A 20,235-nucleotide genomic window follows, 5' to 3' on the forward strand; every position below is an offset into this window, starting at 1 on the left:
GCCCCCTCGGCTGCGTCTGGGTCAGGAGACAGACCTGTCTCTAGACCGGCTACCGAGCCACTCTCCTCGCCAGTACTTGTTCGCTTGGCTGCTGAAAAGGCCGATGTCTCCCCCCGTTCCTGACCGCCCTCTGTTAGCTCTTCCTCACTGTACAGTGGGGCTGAGCCCACAGCATGCGATACTTCGCTTGGTGAGGGAACAGCAAAGGACAGGGGCAGGTAGAGGACACGTGATTTCAGTGGGCTTGGTCCCGGGCCATGCCAACTAACGGTTGTGTCTGACGTACCCACCGACCGTTGGCTGTAGGTGTCAGAGGTGACCTGGGAAGAGGAAGACGACCGAGCCAACCAATCAATGACGGCAGGGTTGTCGGTGGAGACACGACCGCTGGATGACACCGGGAGCACTGGCCTCTGGCTGCGAATACTGCTGCCTCGACCCCTTCCTCTGCTGCCACGTCTGCTCGCTCCTAAAACATTGCCTCCTCTGCCACTCCTCTGCATGTTGTCTGACATACTATTTAATTCAACGATTAGGTGTCCCTGAGTAACAATTCTCTGGCACTCAGTAACAATTCTGTCTGTCCCTGAGTATGAATTCTGTGGCCCTGAGTAACAATTCTGTGTCTGTGCGAGTAACAATTCTGTGTCTGTGCGAGTAACAATTCTGTGTCTGTGCAAGTAACAATTTTGTGTCTGTGCGAGTAACAATTCTCTGGCACTCAGTAACAATTCTGTCTGTCCCTGAGTAACAATTCTCTGGCACTCAGTAACAATTCTGTCTGTCCCTGAGTAACAATTCTCTGGCACTCAGTAACAATTCTGTCTGTCCCTGAGTAACAATTCTCTGGCACTCAGTAACAATTCTGTCTGTCCCTGAGTATGAATTCTGTGGCCCTGAGTAACAATTCTGTGTCTGCGCGAGTAACAATTCTGTGTCTGTGCAAGTAACAATTTTGTGTCTGTGCAAGTAACAATTTTGTGTCTGTGCGAGTAACAATTCTCTGGCACTCAGTAACAATTCTGTCTGTCCCTGAGTAACAATTCTCTGGCACTCAGTAACAATTCTGTCTGTCCCTGAGTAACAATTCTCTGGCACTCAGTAACAATTCTGTCTGTCCCTGAGTAACAATTCTCTGGCACTCAGTAACAATTGTGTGTCTGTGCAAGTAACAATTCTGTGTCTGTGCAAGTAACAATTTTGTGTCTGTGAGAGTAACAATTCTCTGGCACTCAGTAACAATTCTGTCTGTCCCTGAGTAACAATTCTCTGGCACTCAGTAACAATTCTGTCTGTCCCTGAGTATGAATTCTGTGGCCCTGAGTAACAATTCTGTCTCTGTGCGAGTAACAATTCTGTGTCTGTGCAAGTAACAATTTTGTGTCTGTGAGAGTAACAATTCTCTGGCACTCAGTAACAATTCTGTCTGTCCCTGAGTAACAATTCTCTGGCACTCAGTAACAATTCTGTCTTCCCTGAGTAACAATTCTCTGGCACTCAGTAACAATTCTGTCTGTCCCTGAGTATGAATTCTGTGGCCCTGAGTAACAATTCTGTCTCTGTGCGAGTAACAATTCTGTGTCTGTGCAAGTAACAATTTTGTGTCTGTGAGAGTAACAATTCTCTGGCACTCAGTAACAATTCTGTCTGTCCCTGAGTAACAATTCTCTGGCACTCAGTAACAATTCTGTCTGTCCCTGAGTATGAATTCTGTGGCCCTGAGTAACAATTGTGTGTCTGTGCAAGTAACAATTCTGTGTCTGTGCAAGTAACAATTTTGTGTCTGTGAGAGTAACAATTCTCTGGCACTCAGTAACAATTCTGTCTGTCCCTGAGTAACAATTCTCTGGCACTCAGTAACAATTCTGTCTGTCCCTGAGTAACAATTCTGTCTGTCCCTGAGTATGAATTCTGTGGCCCTGAGTAAGAATTCTCTGGCACTCAGTAACAATTCTGTCTGTCCCTGAGTATGAATTCTGTGGCCCTGAGTAACAATTGTGTGTCTGTGCAAGTAACAATTCTGTGTCTGTGCAAGTAACAATTTTGTGTCTGTGAGAGTAACAATTCTCTGGCACTCAGTAACAATTCTGTCTGTCCCTGAGTAACAATTCTCTGGCACTCAGTAACAATTCTGTCTGTCCCTGAGTATGAATTCTGTGGCCCTGAGTAACAATTCTGTCTCTGTGCGAGTAACAATTCTGTGTCTGTGCAAGTAACAATTTTGTGTCTGTGAGAGTAACAATTCTCTGGCACTCAGTAACAATTCTGTCTGTCCCTGAGTAAGAATTCTCTGGCACTCAGTAACAATTCTGTCTGTCCCTGAGTAACAATTCTCTGGCACTCAGTAACAATTCTGTCTGTCCCTGAGTAACAATTCTGTCTGTCCCTGAGTATGAATTCTGTGGCCCTGAGTAAGAATTCTCTGGCACTCAGTAACAATTCTGTCTGTCCCTGAGTATGAATTCTGTGGCCCTGAGTAACAATTGTGTGTCTGTGCAAGTAACAATTCTGTGTCTGTGCAAGTAACAATTTTGTGTCTGTGAGAGTAACAATTCTCTGGCACTCAGTAACAATTCTGTCTGTCCCTGAGTAACAATTCTCTGGCACTCAGTAACAATTCTGTCTGTCCCTGAGTAACAATTCTCTGGCACTCAGTAACAATTCTGTCTGTCCCTGAGTAACAATTCTCTGGCACTCAGTAACAATTCTGTCTGTCCCTGAGTAACAATTCTGTCTGTCCCTGAGAATGAATTCTGTGGCCCTGAGTAAGAATTCTCTGGCACTCAGTAACAATTCTGTCTGTCCCTGAGTAACAATTCTCTGGCACTCAGTAACAATTCTGTCTGTCCCTGAGTATGAATTCTGTGGCCCTGAGTAACAATTGTGTGTCTGTGCAAGTAACAATTCTGTGTCTGTGCAAGTAACAATTTTGTGTCTGTGAGAGTAACAATTCTCTGGCACTCAGTAACAATTCTGTCTGTCCCTGAGTAACAATTCTCTGGCACTCAGTAACAATTCTGTCTGTCCCTGAGTAACAATTCTGTCTGTCCCTGAGTATGAATTCTGTGGCCCTGAGTAAGAATTCTCTGGCACTCAGTAACAATTCTGTCTGTCCCTGAGTATGAATTCTGTGGCCCTGAGTAACAATTGTGTGTCTGTGCAAGTAACAATTCTGTGTCTGTGCAAGTAACAATTTTGTGTCTGTGAGAGTAACAATTCTCTGGCACTCAGTAACAATTCTGTCTGTCCCTGAGTAACAATTCTCTGGCACTCAGTAACAATTCTGTCTGTCCCTGAGTATGAATTCTGTGGCCCTGAGTAACAATTCTGTCTCTGTGCGAGTAACAATTCTGTGTCTGTGCAAGTAACAATTTTGTGTCTGTGAGAGTAACAATTCTCTGGCACTCAGTAACAATTCTGTCTGTCCCTGAGTAAGAATTCTCTGGCACTCAGTAACAATTCTGTCTGTCCCTGAGTAACAATTCTCTGGCACTCAGTAACAATTCTGTCTGTCCCTGAGTAACAATTCTGTCTGTCCCTGAGTATGAATTCTGTGGCCCTGAGTAAGAATTCTCTGGCACTCAGTAACAATTCTGTCTGTCCCTGAGTATGAATTCAGTGGCCCTGAGTAACAATTGTGTGTCTGTGCAAGTAACAATTCTGTGTCTGTGCAAGTAACAATTTTGTGTCTGTGAGAGTAACAATTCTCTGGCACTCAGTAACAATTCTGTCTGTCCCTGAGTAACAATTCTCTGGCACTCAGTAACAATTCTGTCTGTCCCTGAGTAACAATTCTCTGGCACTCAGTAACAATTCTGTCTGTCCCTGAGTAACAATTCTCTGGCACTCAGTAACAATTCTGTCTGTCCCTGAGTAACAATTCTGTCTGTCCCTGAGAATGAATTCTGTGGCCCTGAGTAAGAATTCTCTGGCACTCAGTAACAATTCTGTCTGTCCCTGAGTAACAATTCTCTGGCACTCAGTAACAATTCTGTCTGTCCCTGAGTAAAAATTCTGTGGCCCTAATAACGTTTCTGTGGCCCTAAGTAACAATTCTCTGGCACTGAGTAACAATTCTGTCTGTCCCTGAGTATGAATTCTGTGGCCCTAACTAGCGTTTCTTTGTCCCTAAATAACGATTCTGTGGCCCTCATTAACAAGTCTGTGTCCCTGAGTAATGGTTCTCTGTCCCTAAGTAACTTCTCTCTGTCCCCAATTCTCGTTTCTGTGGCCCTAACTCTGTCCCTGTCCCTAGTACAGAGCGGTCTGCCTCTGTTCAATGACTGCAGGCAAATGAAGATTTCCAAAATGGCCGCTATATATACCTCGACCATTACACAGTGCTGGCTGGCTGGCTGCTGATTGGCTGATGCGATCACATGTCGTTGAGGAATGCATTATGGGGCAGCGCGCCTTGTCTGCGCGCCTTCCCCGACATCCCCGCTCCGTCGCCGCACATGTCAGCCGCCATTTTCGGAAAAATTTCGATTCGCGCGTCCGAATTAGGCTGTTTTTCGGATTCGGCACGAATCGAAATTTTTCCGATATTCGACTCGAATTCCACTTCGGATACTTCGATTCGCTCATCTCTACTTCTAATCTTTGGAAAATGACAAATGATTGCAGACAGTTCAGAGCCCGGCAGCTGTAGAGTGTTGAAAGGACCCAATGGCTTGCCCCCAGTGAGGTGACAGTTGTCTAGGTTTACGTGTATAGCAACAATCTTACAAGACCTTGTCAGAAACCCGTTAACAGCTAGGTGTTAACCTCTTCAATCTCCAGGCCAAACTGTCTAATCAGATGTTAAATTTTGAACATTTGTCTATTACTGACCAGTGAATTAGGAATATATCTGTAATACTATCTCTCTTCTATATTTAATATCATACCTAGTATACTTTAAACTAATTTTCCTTTCAAGCATGTACAACTTGGACACATTAGACATGTGTATTGTTCTTTTGTGCTAAATATTCATGATTTAAAGGAAAGCGAAACGGGGAAATACAATCAGTAATGTAATAAATAAAAGACTAGTAAGCCCTCCTGGTATCTAAAATAATGACAAAATAAAATAATTTTAGAACTACAAAACTGTATTTAATGCCTAGATCTGGGAAGGTAAAAAATAATTAAAATTGTCTTCTTAGTGCAAAGTCCTGCAATCTTCCTCCTTGCTGCTTCCAGTTGTGATGACACTGGTCATTGAAGCCTCCCTTTTTCCAGTTTAATGACCATACTTTGAGAAAACTGTTATTAGCTTACAGTTCTGCTTTAACACATTGGATTTGTTTTGCAACTGTATTTATCTGTTTGGCCTGAGTTCTGCTTTCATTATCATACAACCAACTAATGTGTGCATCAGCAGTGTGACATCTATATACCTGAGAATGTTATATAAACTGGAAGGGTTATGTTTTTTTAAAATATATCTGTTTTCATAACTATTCCAGCTGTATGTTTCATTTCAAGACTCAATATAATAATCTAAACCTCATGAACATCAAAGACCGCTAAGGAAAAACATAAGATCTAAAGAGTAGCATTTTGTATATTTTTTTGTAAAAAATAAATAATGACTGTGATCAAAGCTGTAATTTGTACTAAACTTTAAAGTTTTTTTCTCTGTCATGTTTAATCGGTGCAACTCTATTTGTATCTACCCTGATCAATGTTGCAGTGCAAGTACCAAGTAGTATTTTGTGTTTTTAACGGGTAGATTTTCATTCTTTCAGAGAGTGTGGATTATGGACCAGTGTTTGTCCAAGAGCCAGAAAATGTAATATTCCCCATGGATTCTGGAGAGAAGAAAGTGGCACTTAATTGTGAGGCGAGAGGATTTCCTGGCCCGAGTTATAGGTACATACACTGACTATGAATGTTCCATTGCAGATACGTCTTGCATTTACCATTAGTTATTCATGATCATCTCATATCCAACAGCTTTGTAAATGCAAAGTAATAACTTAAAATAAATGACCTGCATGTAACCTTTACTATTAGCCATGCAAAAGTCACCATTACTGTACATTAGTTTTTAATGAGACTCTGTCATTGAGAAGAAAAAGGGCAAATTGCTGCAGGTATATTGTGTAAACATCTAGAGGTGGGCATACCTTCTGAAGCCTCCCAAACCTTCTGGTCATAGCCCAATGCTTAGTCATTCTGAAATGCAAAGCTCGTACACTTCTGTGTAGTGTTGGTGCTTGTTCATAGATCCAACCCCATACATTTCTATCAGACAATAGAAAAATACAAGAGGGGCAGGCAAGCGTGGTGTGTGCATCTCTAGGTTCAGCAGTTTGTCCATTCAGCCCACCCATCTGAACTGAAAAAAATAGGGTTCTGTGTTGCTGGGCTTTGGGCTTTTGTCAATAGCATCCATTTGACATCAGATTTAGATGCTTCTGTGATCATTCAAAATTCACTGACAGGTGCATGTGACCTGTAGCTTACTTTCTTCTGACCTGCAATTGACCTCCTTTCAAGTGGGTTATACGGGAATGAAAAACCTGTTTGAAACAAACAAAAGCCCATTGACAGAAGTCTTTCTAAAAATACTAGTCATCTGGCTTCTTTGCCAATCGAGTGGTTCATGTCTTCTTTTTGTGTCATTGACCTAAAACAAGTATGGTTGTCAGGAATTATGATTTTGGCTGCTGCTTACTTGTTTTACATCAAATATGTAAAGTATTAGAATTAGAGTCTACCAGAGAGTGGCCTCTTGGCCTCATATTCAGCATTTTCAGGCTGAGGAAAGACTGCCTGAAATGAGTTTGATATATTACTTCCCATATGATCAGGGCTATTTAACGCAGCCAGAAGTAGATAGTCACATTCAACTGGACAAGTGTCTTCCTCAGCTCTAATAAGAGTCATAAACATCCCCCAACATTTATTTCCTATCTCAAGCACCATGATGCAATTTATCAAGGCAGGTAATGATTGCCCAAGAACAGGATGGGTTGTGTGAAAATTTGTGAATCCACACAATTCTAATTAAAAAATTCCCTCTTTCATGGTGTCATGATGTCTGGTACAGGTGTTGATTATTAGACTTGCATAACTGAAGGCTTGAATGCTTACCAAGTACCAAGCACAGAACACTTCAAATCAGACTGGTGATTCTTGGCCATTAAAATTGTCATTTATACAAACTAGTAATTAGCTAAAGGAACGGAGGCACATAGAGGGATCGTAGCACCGCATCCCCAACATTAAATAGACAAGAAAAAGTTTCAAAGACAAGATCATCCACAATTCTTTATTACAAAAAAGATTTTTAAAAAGACAACTGTATGTTAAAAACAAAGCAAATTGGAGGGAGTTTTTTTGATAGTGTACAATTTCACGTATCATAGTTCCCAATGATTTAACATACATTGTGTGATGTATCCTGACATGTTTTGCCCATTCGGGCTTCCTCAGTGGATACAATCTATCATGCTATAAAGGAACCATATACAGTCATGGCCGAAATTGTTGGCACCCTTGATATTTCTCCAGGAAATCATGTATTTCTCACGAAACGTATTGCATTAACACATGTTTTGCTATACACATGTTTATTCCCTTTGTGTGTATTGGGACAAAACAAAAAAAGGGAGGAAAGAAAGCAAATTCGACATAATGTCACACAAACCTCCAAAAATGGGCTGGACAAAAGTATTGGCACCCTTTCACAACTGCGGATAAATAAGAATGTTACAAGCATGTGATGCTCCTGTAAACTCACCTGGGGCAAGTAACAGGTGTGGGCAATATAGAAATCACACCTGAAAGCAGATAAAAAGGAGAGACGTTCACTTAACCTTTGCATTGTGTGTCTGTCTGTGCCACACTAAGCATGGACAACAGAAAGAGGAGACGAGAACTGTCTGAGGACCTGAGAACCAAAATTGTGGCAAAATATCAACAATCTCAAGGTTACAAGTCCATCTCCAGAGAACTAGATTTGCCTTTGTCCACAGTGCGCAACATTATCAAGAAGTTTGCAACCCATGGCACTGTAGCTAATCTCCCTGGTCGTGGACGGATGAGGAAAATTGATGAAAGATTGCAACGCAGAATAGTCCGGATGGTGGATAAGCAGCCCCAAACATGTTCCAAAGACATTCAAGCTGTCCTGCAGGCTCAGGGAGCATCAGTGTCAGCGCGAACTATCCGTCGACATTTAAATGAAATGAAACGCTATGGCAGGAGACCCAGGAGGACCCCACTGCTGACACAGAGACATAAAAAAGCAAGACTACAGTTTGCCAAAATGTACTTGAGTAAGCCAAAAGCCTTCTGGGAAAACGTCTTGTGGACAGATGAGACCAAGATAGAGCTTTTCGGTAAAGCACATCATTCTACTGTTTACCGAAAACGGAATGAGGCCTACAAAGAACAAAACACAGTACCTACGGTAAAATATGGTGGAGGTTCAATGATGTTTTGGGGTTGTTTTGCTGCCTCTGGCACTGGGTGCCTTGACTGTGTGCAAGGCATCATGAAATCTGAGGATTACCAAAGGATTTTGGGTCGCACTGTAGGGCCCAGTGTCAGAAAGCTGGGTTTGCGTCCAAGATCCTGGGTCTTCCAGCAGGACAATGACCCCAAACATACGTCAAAAAGCACTCAGAAATGGATGGCAAAGAAGCGCTGGAGAGTTCTGAAGTGGCCAGCAATGAGCCCAGATCTAAATCCCATTGAACACCTGTGGAGAGATCTTAAAATTGCTGTTGGGAAAAGGTGTCCTTCCAATAAGAGAGACCTGGAGCTGTTTGCAAAGGAAGAGTGGTCCAAAATTCCGGGTGAGAGGTGTCAGAAGCTTATTGATGGTTATAGGAAGCGACTGATTTCAGTTATGTTTTCCAAAGGGTGTGCAACCAAATATTAAGTTAAGGGTGCCAATACTTTTGTCCAGCCCATTTTTGGGGTTTTGTGTGACATTATGTCATATTTGCTTTTCTGCCTCTGTTTTATATTTGTTCCAATACATACAAAGGGAATAAACATGTGTATAGCAAAACATGTGTTAATGCAATACCTTTTTTGTGTGAAATACTTGATTTTCAGGAAAAATATCAAGGGTGCCAACAATTTCGGCCATGACTGTATATAGATTCAATGTGATCAAATTAAAGGCATATGAACTAGTTTAGAGCCAGCTGGTCCTGATTTCACCCTGACCAGGGCAAGTATTTGGTGTGCTACAAGAGGGGTACACAATTGAAAATCTGTCCGTTATTCACTGGATGGACAAACCTCATCAATACTGAGTCCCTGTAAATACAAACTGATCAAGGTAAATTGTTGCACACACGGGAAAACTCAGTCCTAGTAGACCTCCAATCAGTTGATCACACGTTAGACATGCAGCAAAAAAGCTCCACAAGCTGGAAGCTCCACAAGTCTCCACTTGATGTCTCGTCTAGTCCGATGTCAAATGTCTAGTTAAAAGTTAGTTTTGACCCTGCAATGCGTCACAGTATACACAGTGATCTAACTGGGCTATTGAATGTCACATTTGGTAAAACAGAACACCATCCTAAATGAAGATAGTCCTTCTCACATCGAGGAAGACCTTATTTAATATAGATTTATTCTAAAGTGCCATTAACCATTTGGACAAATTACCATTTACTCTGCTAAAGTCAGACCAGTTCAAGAGCTTGGTATGGCTTACTGCCCTTACAAATTAAAGACATTAATAACTCCATCAAACTCAAATAAATATGAAAAAGATCTTTTTTTTTCAGTGAATGCCAGATTGTAATAACAATACACGACAGTACGCTTGTGTGAATGGCAATGCAATGCTGGTCAAACTTTTGAAAACCGGTAATAGGATGACATGGAATTGAAATGTCCATAGCACAGTACCACAAACAGATTCAATTGTGTCATGGTTTACTTCTAAATGATTACATTTATGGCCAAAATCAAATGATAACACTGTAATGCCAGTCAAAAGGTGATTTTGATTAATTCCTACTGCAGTTTAGATTGTTTTGCCATGCATACACAGGAACTGATCATAAACATGGGTGGCAGATAGTCACGACTGTGAACTGTCCACATCAATGCAATTATTTTTTTCAACTCTGTGATAAAGCTGTCAATGTGTATGATCAGCATTGTGGAAAGATATAAGCAACCAAATTTCCCCAACGTATGAAATAGATGGAGGAAGAGCTGCTTTTTCTTCTCCAATTACACCCACAAACAATAAATTCTACTGAACTAATTATACTTATCACTACCATTATCATTCATATCGCTTTTCTCTGAACGTGCTCACTGCGATGCATGATAATTTCTATTGTTAGCTATATAAAGATGCTGTTTTTAATTTCATTTTAAAGCTTCTTAAGCTTTGTTTTTCATTTTGTCCATATTTATGATTTCTTTTCAAGATGGCTTCGCAATGGAACAGAAATAGACTTGGAAAGTGATTATCGCTACACTCTAATAGATGGAAATTTAATCATCAGCAGTCCAAATGAGGTGAAGGATTCTGGCCAATACCAATGTATAGCATCAAACACCTTGGGCAGAGTTCTTAGTAGAGAGGCTACACTTCAGTTTGCATGTGAGTAATGCTTCCCCTGGTACTTAGAGCAAATAGAAGTTTTAGAAATTGTTTTAGGAAATTAAAGTAGTTTGACCAGAGGTCATTGAAACTTAGTTAGACCAAATTTAGCAGCGTCAGTATGGTTTGGTTAACTTGATATAGTAATTGCTTTATAACCAATCTGCCTACCTAAATATTTTTACAGTATGTTTAAGGACATATAAAGCCATTATCTGGTGCATTGGTTTTTATTATAAGTTGTCAAATGTACATACATGTTTAAAGAATGCAACTTACACTTGAAAGCTTATAGTAAAAAAATAAATAAATATATTAAAAAACCCAAATATATATATATAAAATGTATTTCCTTATTTTTTTTTAACAGATACAGCCTGTCAACTGCTGTTGTCCGTGTCCTTATCTCTATGTAAGACACAGTGGCAGCTGAGGAGGCAGGTTTTTTTTTTAAACAATTGGCTATCAGTGATCACATGGTTGGGAACCGTGTCATGATAAAAAGTGACAAAAAATAACAGGTATATTAACAGGCATAAAAAAATTAAACAATTAATTTAAAAAGTGTGCATATTATTATTATTATTATTTTTTTTATGTAATTAATTTAATTTGTATTTAATGTATGTTCTATTATTATTTTAATATTATTATTACTGGTCATAAGGACAAATCCAGGCATTGCTGCAGTTGTTTAAATAATCCTTTTGACAGCATTATCTGAGTTCATAGGTAAATGCCAACTTTATATAAGTTGGTTTCTGCATAAGCCAAGGCAATACCCTTGCTCCTAGTATGGACACTGTTTGGGCTCCAAGAAGATCACACTACTGCATGACTAAAGATAACTATGATATGACCAGCATTACTGGGCTTGCAGTCCTTTTTTAATATTAATAATATGTTTATGTTATTCCATTTTTAATAATTCATATATTATATTTTTTAATCTAGCAAACAGCTAAGCTGGCAATGGGCAATTTATTTCATTTCATTGTGGCTCTTGCGTTATTAGAAGATATGGTCTCCATCTCTCCAATTGTTTGTCTCAGATATTTGGTCTAGCTGAGCTACAAATCATTTACTGTAACTTTTCTTTATGCCATTAGTGGCTTCACACAGAAAGTAAAATGCAACTTAAACAAGCCCAGCAAATCTAATACATTATACAATGTGTTTATACTGGTAATTGTCACCCGAAGACAGAGAATGGCCTATTATCTGCCGCTCTCCTACTGAGCCGTTCTTTGAAGGAACATACATTTTAATTCCTTAGGCTGTTAGGGTTCTTTAATATGAGATACATGTTAAACAGCATAACCAGTCTGCAGCTTATTACTGGATGTTTCTAAAAGTATTTCCATCTAGAAAATGGTGCGTCTGTGCTAAAGTTATACAGTCCTATTTTACCTCTATTAGGGTTTTATACAACACCAGTATGACCAGTATCAATGGACTTCAATGAACAAATGCAACAGGCTTTAGACATCAGTTTGAGATTATTTAGAGATCGTCCAGAATAAAATTCAGGTCAGGTACATTTTTCTTGCAGTTAACCTGCTTCAAACTGCTTTTGCATTCCTATAGACTTGTATGGAGAGAGTAGCAGTTTTGAAGAAACAAGCCCATTGACCCTGGCCCATAAACCCAAGACTTCCAGCAGCTTCTCTTTGCTTTTGCACTGGAGAGCTCATCAAGCATCCAGTAGCTGCTCTATACTTTTGCACTGAAGAGCTCATCATGCAACCAGTAGCTTCTCTATACTTTTTCACTGGAGAACCCATCATTTCAAATACTGTGTAAAAAAAAAAAAAAAAAGCTAAAAAAATCCAGTGCTGGACTACAGTGCTCCAGCACTTTTTTTCTCTTCTGTCTTGCATACATTTTTCCCAACAAAACATTGCTGCAGAGCTAAAATGCTTATTTTTGCCTTCCTTGGGTCCTCCTTTCTACTTCCTTTAAAATGCTAATGACATTTTTAAATAAAATATTTCTGTGTTCATTATAAAGCTTCCTTTAGACCAAGTGACATCATTACTGGATCTCTGTGCAGGAAGATCATGTTTGTTGGGAGAGGTTGGCAGGGTACTGAAGACATCAAAGCACCCTGCCCCAGTACTCGTCTCAAGAGCCTTCAACCCTGAGGCCACAACCCTTCAATCAGCCATGTAATTTCCAGACTGAATTTACCTATTTCAGGCTTATCAAAATGAAGTAATGTCAGTCAGGTGGAGTAGAAGTACTCCTCTTAAAGTGGAACTAAACCCAAACGATTTGACTGCTTCCTGAAACAGTTACATTCAAGGCATGCCATGAATGATAACTGTCACAGTTGCTTCTGTTCACAATTGAACTGTCATTCTATCTAATGGCTGGTGTCATAACTGATCACATGTACAGCACCATAGCATATGCAGATCAAACAGAGGCTAAGATGGCAGCTTCCTTGGCTGAAAAGGATAGGAGGGTTTAGTTCCACTTTAAGAGCTCCTGATACAAGCAGTGGGTTGGCTCTTGGGAAGAGTTGTGCTAATAACCAAATGCCTTGATAGAAGGAATGTAATTCTGGAGGATTGATTGTTTTGCCCCAAAAATATTTTTAGCTAGTGCTAAGTCAACATAGATGTATTTTTTTTTTATAAGAAGCAGAAGAAAAAAGTACAATATTTTCTAGTTACTTTTTGACAAAAGCCACTAATTTGTAGAACTCTATTGAGGTGTTTGCCTATGTCCAGCCCCTTTAAATACCAGAGTTTTAAGACCTCTATAATACAATAATTTTCAACTCATACTTTATAATACCCGTGTCTCTTTAAAATAACCTGAAGTGGTTCTTATTGCACATACTTAGTATTCACAAGGTACATTTCTATGTTCTCAGAATTTAATTTAGGATTTGGCTATCCAAGATTACTGGTTTAAAGGTCGCCCCTCTATAATGTACCCTCGCTTTTCCTATTTCTATTATTTGATTTCTTTTAAAAGGTCTGATTGCTAGCTGCTCCAAATTGCTCTGATAAGAGTAGCCTCATAACAAAAAAAAAATAGTTGTAACCATAGCAATTCTTAAAAATTCAGTATTTTTAGCTGAGAAGAGTGCAATTATGACCTTTTTAAGATTAGCATGGTTTGTAATTCTGTTTTTATGGGCTGACAGCTGTAATAAGACACATGTTTATATTTATATATATGTTAATATTTATATATATATATATATATATATATATATATATATATATATGCACTTTTATGCAAACATTCCTTTAGGCTCGTTCACACTTGGCTGTTTTACCAACGCTTGCCAAACACTCCTATAGCGTTTGGGAAGCGTTGGTCCGGCATTTGCGGAGCGTTTTTAAACGCTCCGCAAACGGCGCATGCGTGGTTTAGCGGCGGTTGCTAGGCGTTTGCCGAGCGTTAAAAACGCCCCACAAACGCCTATAATGCAGTTTGAATGGTGTTACCGCTCCGCAAACGCCCCACAACCGTGTCGCAACCGCCGGCTGGGCGTTTGCGGAGCGGCACCATAGACTAGAATAGGAGGCTTCAACGCCTCCTGACTCAACCAGAGGCATCCGTTTTGCCGCGACGCAACACGATGCAACGCAAATGCTCCCGTTAGAACAGCACCATGTGCTGTAATGTGCAGAATTGGCAGAGGCGTTTGGGAAGCGGTAAAAACGCTTCCCAAACGCCTCTCTGCCGCCTGCACACAACGCTAGTGTGAACGTAGCATTAAAGTCCTAATAAAAGTGGGTATCTGATGTTGGTACTGCTAATATGAATGCACTGAATCTCTGCATGCCTTTATGTGTGTAAAATGCACATTATACTGTATGACGTTAATGTATACAGGTCTAGAATTTGCAGATTAACTTTTAATGATGAAAATGATTTTGTATTATCCAGAGAACTTGTATGACTTCAACGTTATTTAATTCTTATGCAGTTGTGTTTTATGAGGGAACCTGTCACAAAGGTAAATTCTGTGCTGCCATTTTCAAGTTCTATTCTGAAAATACAGGTTCTCTGGCTGCCATGTGGACACTGATATTCAGAGTCACTGATGTGAAACAAGAATGGAACCACTAAAGCAGTATTAAACCCAAAAACAATACTGTAATATACAGCATTGCAGCTTACCAATCCTGAGATATGGTGGCTACATTAGATTTGTTTTCTTTATATTCACTTAATGATGAGACCAATAAGTCTGTTACTTTTCATCTTCCTTTAAAGGGGAACAAAAGTCCACAATACTTACCTCTCCTTCAACAGTTTGGGTTCCCTTACCAGCGTCAACATCATCTACCTGGCTCCTTCCAGGTGCTGGGCTGTGACTGTCTTAATTGGCTGATGCTGAATAATGTCACTCCTGTACATGCATAGGAGTTCAGTCATTTCAGCACACAGGATCTGTGCCGGAATGTAATTGAGCTGCGCATGCACACCTCTTCCTGCTTGTCGCATAGAGTGAGCGATCGTGGTGTCTGGGAGTCGGGGCACCCTGTAGGAGATGCAGGGCAAGTGCCCTTGGTGCATTAGTGCACCACTCTAAGGCGCATCAGTGTAGCTTAGTGCTGGAACTCTGGCAGTGGGTTCCGGAACTCCAGTCTGGATTAGTGGGATGCCGAGATTCACTTGATATCTCGGGGCAGTCCTGCCGAGTTCGGGATGGTTGAGAGGTATGAGTATACAGTGTGTATATATACAGTGTGTGTATATATATATATATATATATATATATATAATCACAGTTATTTCTGTGAAAGACGACATCTATATGTAAGTAATTATTTATTGTTTGCTTTCCAAAACAGGGTCATTTTGTGGGTGTTTCCACTGTCCTTGTGCTCCAGGGCCTCCAAAAATGTGATAGGTAGTCAGGAAATTAGAAGTGTAATTTATCCATAGTTTATGCTTCTTGACAGTCTAAAGATGCTCCTTAGATTCTGGACTCCTGTATGCATGCTCTGTTAAAGAGGACATGCATAGGTAGTAAGTAATTATTTTAAGGTAGGTTAATGTATTACAATATTGTTTCTTGGCAGTTTTTATTTATATACAAGCATGGGGATAGCCATATATTTTCTATATGTATGCAGGCTCTGTTTGGTAGTGTTAAGCTAAGGTTGTTTCCCCAACTTTTGCTGTCTTTCATGCCATCAACGCTTCTCTGTCCACTGTCATATCCTCAGCACTTCTCTCCTGCACATACTACTTGCTGTCATACAGTCTTGCAGATACTGACCATCATCATACCTCTCACTACTCCTTCCCTACACATCCATGCAACCATCATACCTTCCAGCACTGATCTCCAACAGATACTAGCCACATCATACCTTCCATCAGTGGTCTGATACAGATACTGGCCACCATCATACCTTCCAGCAGTCCTCCCCTGCAGTCACCAGCCACTATCATACCCTCCAATACTCCTCTCTTGCTGATCCATGCAACCATCCTACCTTCCAGGGCTTCCAGCTCTTCTTCAGACACTGTCCACTGTCATACCTTCTAGCACTCCTCCCCTGCATTTTCATATCATCTATACTCTTATCTTGCAGATATTGACCACTGTTATATCTTCCCGTACTCTTCTCTTGTAGATCCATGCAACCGTCATACCTTCCAGCACTCCTCCCCTGCAGATACCATCCATTGTCCTACCCTTTGTACTCCTTTCCTTTAGATACTGACTACTGTCATACCTTCCAGTACAGTTTTTCTTTGCAGTCACTGCATTGTAATTCTGGCTGCAGAGTCTGACAGGTGGCACCACCTTTCAAACTCACCCTTCAATGGGGCCACACCACAAAATAAATAAAAATTCCATTCTGAAATTCAAAAAACATAAAAAGAAAACAAACAATCAGCGATCAGGAGGCAACAGTAGCACCTCTGAACACCTGCCAGCTGCTGTTTTACTTCTCTCTGAAAAGCAATCCACCGCGGATTGCTTTCCAAGAGCATAAAGCTTACTACCTGTCAGAAGGAGCACTTACTGTTTACTGGTCACTGTCATAATCTCCAGTAACCCTCTCCTGCAGCTACTGGCACTGTTATACCCTTCACAGTCCTCTCCTGCAGATACTGTTTGCTGGAAAGGAAAGTTAAAAGTGAGTTTTCACCGCATTCTTTAAGATATGGGTTCATACTCATGGGCTAAAATAGACATTGTGGGAACTCGCTTCAAGTGGTAGAGCTCTTCTTCAAAACACACAGCAACTCGCTTTCTTTTCAGGGCTTTTTTGCCCACTTTTATTTAAGAAAGTTCAAACAACAAAAATGCTTCCCACGCAGGGGTATCCATCATCAAGCAAATCAATATTCAGCCTCCTGGCTTGTACCCAGTTTTAAGTCTGCCTCCTGCAGACTCTTCCCAAAAGGTTCTTTTGGCACCCAGCGAACCTTTAGCACACAGCTATTCTGTAGCAGCCCCTTGCTGCTTTTGGCTTCCACCTCTCCTAGGTGTAGCCCACCTGACTCCACGGCAGAGACCTCCTGTCTGCCGGGGTGGAGCCCGCCTGACTCCTAACTGCTGGGGTGGAGCCCAGAACTATGGTCAGGACTCTATAAAAAGGCCTGCACACACCTGTGCAATCACTGTGCTGGGGGTTCTCAAAACCCGGACCCCGGATTGGAGATTTCATCCCTCCCAGATCTCTTCAAAATCTCCAGGCTCCAGATCCCAAAACAAACTTAATAAATAAATGAGGAAACTGAAAAGTCAGTTTCCTCTGCAATACATAAACTCTCTGGAGCCCCTCAACCTGCCTGGTTGAGAATCCAGGGTTTTCAACTGGAGTTTGACCGTGGCAGGACACCGCACTGCCACAACATATATAGACCTGGGAAGCTGCATGTGCCACAGACAGACAAGTGAATGGCTGTCCGCAGCCATACTTTTATAAATGCCAGCCCTTCTTTGCATAGTCATTTACCTGTGCTTGTGCATCCATTAGTTTTCCACATTCCAAAATATTAGATGTGCATGTGTGGGTAAAAGCCCATGCAAAGAAGCGGTACCGGCACATGAGATTTACACTAGGCATAAAAAAATACCTATTTTAGTCTGAATTGTTTGTATTATCTCAAATCTTGACCTTTCCAGAATGGACACACTTTTGTTAGTATAAATAACAAATTGTACAGATTTATGAATAGAAAAGCACTCCTAGTAAAATCAAGTATTAACAAGCTTCAATATTTTTATTTTATTCACCAAGTGAGAGTATTCCAAAGAACGCCATGTGCAGCAGATGTACCATCAAGCAGTATTTCAAACTCTGAGTTGTAGACAGTATGCACAAAGAGCATGTGAGATTAAGACAAGATTTGCAGTTGACTCTCAGTTTAATTAAATATTGTATTAAAAGTGTAAAATGGAAATTGGAGCAGAGAAATAGAGATTGTGATAAAAATGATTAGAGCATTCATTAGAACAGAGTCATACCACTACAATAGCTGAAGTGGCCTCTGCTGAGCTGCGTGTGATACTTATATACAAAATAATTAATTCAGATCAAAGATTATTTCATTATTGTTATAGTTCCTCTTGATATAAAATTAATATTTTCTATATTTTATAAACTGAGGGTGGGAAACTGTGATAGCAAGATATACTATTATACAAAGAATGAACATATAGATTTCTGTGGTTAGATGGGGTTGGTAAAAATAGCCATGGTTTTTTTTGATCCCCTCCTGTCCCCATACAGCTGGCCACCTTAACCTAATATGGCAAGCAGAGGATATGGTACACATTCTGCAGCTGGCAGAGTAGGTGGTGTTTGGCAGGCAAATGCCCTTTGAAAAGTGGCCTTTTAGAGTGCAAATGAGCCTTAAAAAGAAAGGTTAATTCGCCCAAGTAAGTTTAATTTAGATTCCCCCACCAGTTTCTTACAGGACTCATTCTATTTATCATATGACCTTCACTGGAATATTATCAGTTCAAATCTTGGCTGGATAGATCTTTCGTGGCAGTACAGCAGCGGCTAGACATGTGCAATTTGTTTTGTTAGAAATCAAAATTCGGATGAAATTTGCGTGAATTGGATGTATCTGAATCTTCGAGTTACAATAGTAACACATTTCAACATTTCCAAAATAAAGTATAATGAAAACAACAAATTCATGATTTGTGATGTGGCCTTTTGTTAATGTTTGAAGCATCCAAATTAACGCAACAGCATAACTATTGATCCCAATTGATTGGGATCTGTTTGTTTTTATTCTAGTGAATATAGCATGAATATTCTAAAAAGATTTTTTTCTGTATTGGAGTTGAACTTGAGAGACCATTCATTTAATTTGTAAGTACGCGACCCAAGAAACAAAGTCAGTTTGGAATGGGGAAATTAATTCAACTTAATATCATAACGAATAAATACATATTACCGTATTTTTCGCTCCATAAGACGCACTTTTTTCCCCCAAAAAAAGGGGGGAAAATGTCAGTGCGTCTTATGGAGCGAATATGGAGTGGCCGGTCCGGTATTTCCACCGCCACTGTGTCAGAATACCGGGCCGGCCGCTCAGCTCTTCTCTGCAGCAGAACCTTACCTGTTCCTCGGTCCAGCGCTGCGCAGTCTTCCCGCGCCGGCTTCTTCAGTGTGGGCTCTTGGCTGTGACAGCCGGGTGCACAGTGCGCATGCGCGAGAAGCGCTGCGCTTTGTAAATGGTACGGCCGGACCAATCACAAAGCGCAGCGCTTCTCGCGCATGTGCACTGGGCACCCGGCTGTCAGCCGGGGGAGGACAACTCCGCAGAAGTGGGAGCAGGTGCCTGTCAAATTCAGGTACCCGCTCCCCATCCCTCCCCAAAGGACAGCAGTCTCTTAGTCATCTCCTGTACTGTCCGCAGTCTCTGGTCATCCCCTGCACTGTCCGCAGTCTCTGGTCATCCCGTGCGCTGTCTACAGTCTCTTGGTCATCTCCTGTACTGTCCGCAGTCTCTGGTCACCCCCTGTACTGTCCGCAGTCTCTGGTCACCCCCTGTGCTGTCCGCAGTCTCTGGTCACCCCCTGTACTGTCCGCAGTCTCTGGTCATCCCCTGTACTGTCTGCAGTCTCTTGGTCATCCCCTGTACTGTCTGCAGTCTCTTGGTCACCCCCTGTACTGTCCTCAGTTTCTGCTCATCCCCTCTACTGTCCGCAGTCTCTTGGTCATCCCCTGCACTGTGCGCAGTCTCTTGGTCATCCCCTGCACTGTGCGCAGTCTCTTGGTCATCCCCTGCACTGTGCGCAGTCTCTTGGTCATCCCCTGCACTGTCCGCAGTCTCTGGTCATCCCCTCTACTGTCCGCAGTCTCTTGGTCATCCCCTATACTGTCTGCAGTCTCTGGTCATCCCCTGTACTGTCCGCAGTCTCTGGTCATCTCCTGTACTGTGTCCGCTGTCTCTGGTCATCTCCTGTACTGTCCGCAGTCTCTGGTCATCTCCTGTACTGTGTCCGCTATCTCTGGTCATCTTCTGTACTGTGTCCGCTGTCTCTGGGCATCTCCTGTACTGTGTCCGCAGTCTCTGGGCATCTCCTGTACTGTGTCCGCAGTCTCTGGGCATCTCCTGTACTGTGTCCGCTGTCTCTTATCATCTTCTGTACTGTGTCCGCAGTCTCTGATCATCTCCTGTACTGTGTCCGCAGTCTCTGGTCATCT

At 41.3% G+C, this 20,235-nt stretch overlaps 1 protein-coding gene across 2 annotated transcripts in view; it reads left to right on the forward strand.

Annotated features, from left to right (window-relative positions):
• The window catches only part of CNTN5 (contactin 5), a 607,120-nt gene that overhangs the window by 35,229 nt on the left and 551,656 nt on the right, over positions 1-20,235 (forward strand). For both annotated transcript variants that reach the window (XM_089687252.1, XM_089687253.1), the window contains exons 2-3: positions 5,736-5,859; positions 10,401-10,576. In XM_089687252.1, coding sequence (XP_089543378.1) covers positions 5,736-5,859; positions 10,401-10,576 — 300 coding nt within the window. The remainder of the gene's footprint in view (positions 1-5,735; positions 5,860-10,400; positions 10,577-20,235) is intronic.

Source organism: Staurois parvus, unplaced genomic scaffold (assembly GCF_062004578.1).
Source record: "Staurois parvus isolate SC_StPar_1 unplaced genomic scaffold, SC_StPar_1.0 ptg000422l, whole genome shotgun sequence".
In the NCBI taxonomy this organism is placed as follows: Eukaryota; Metazoa; Chordata; class Amphibia; order Anura; family Ranidae; genus Staurois; species Staurois parvus.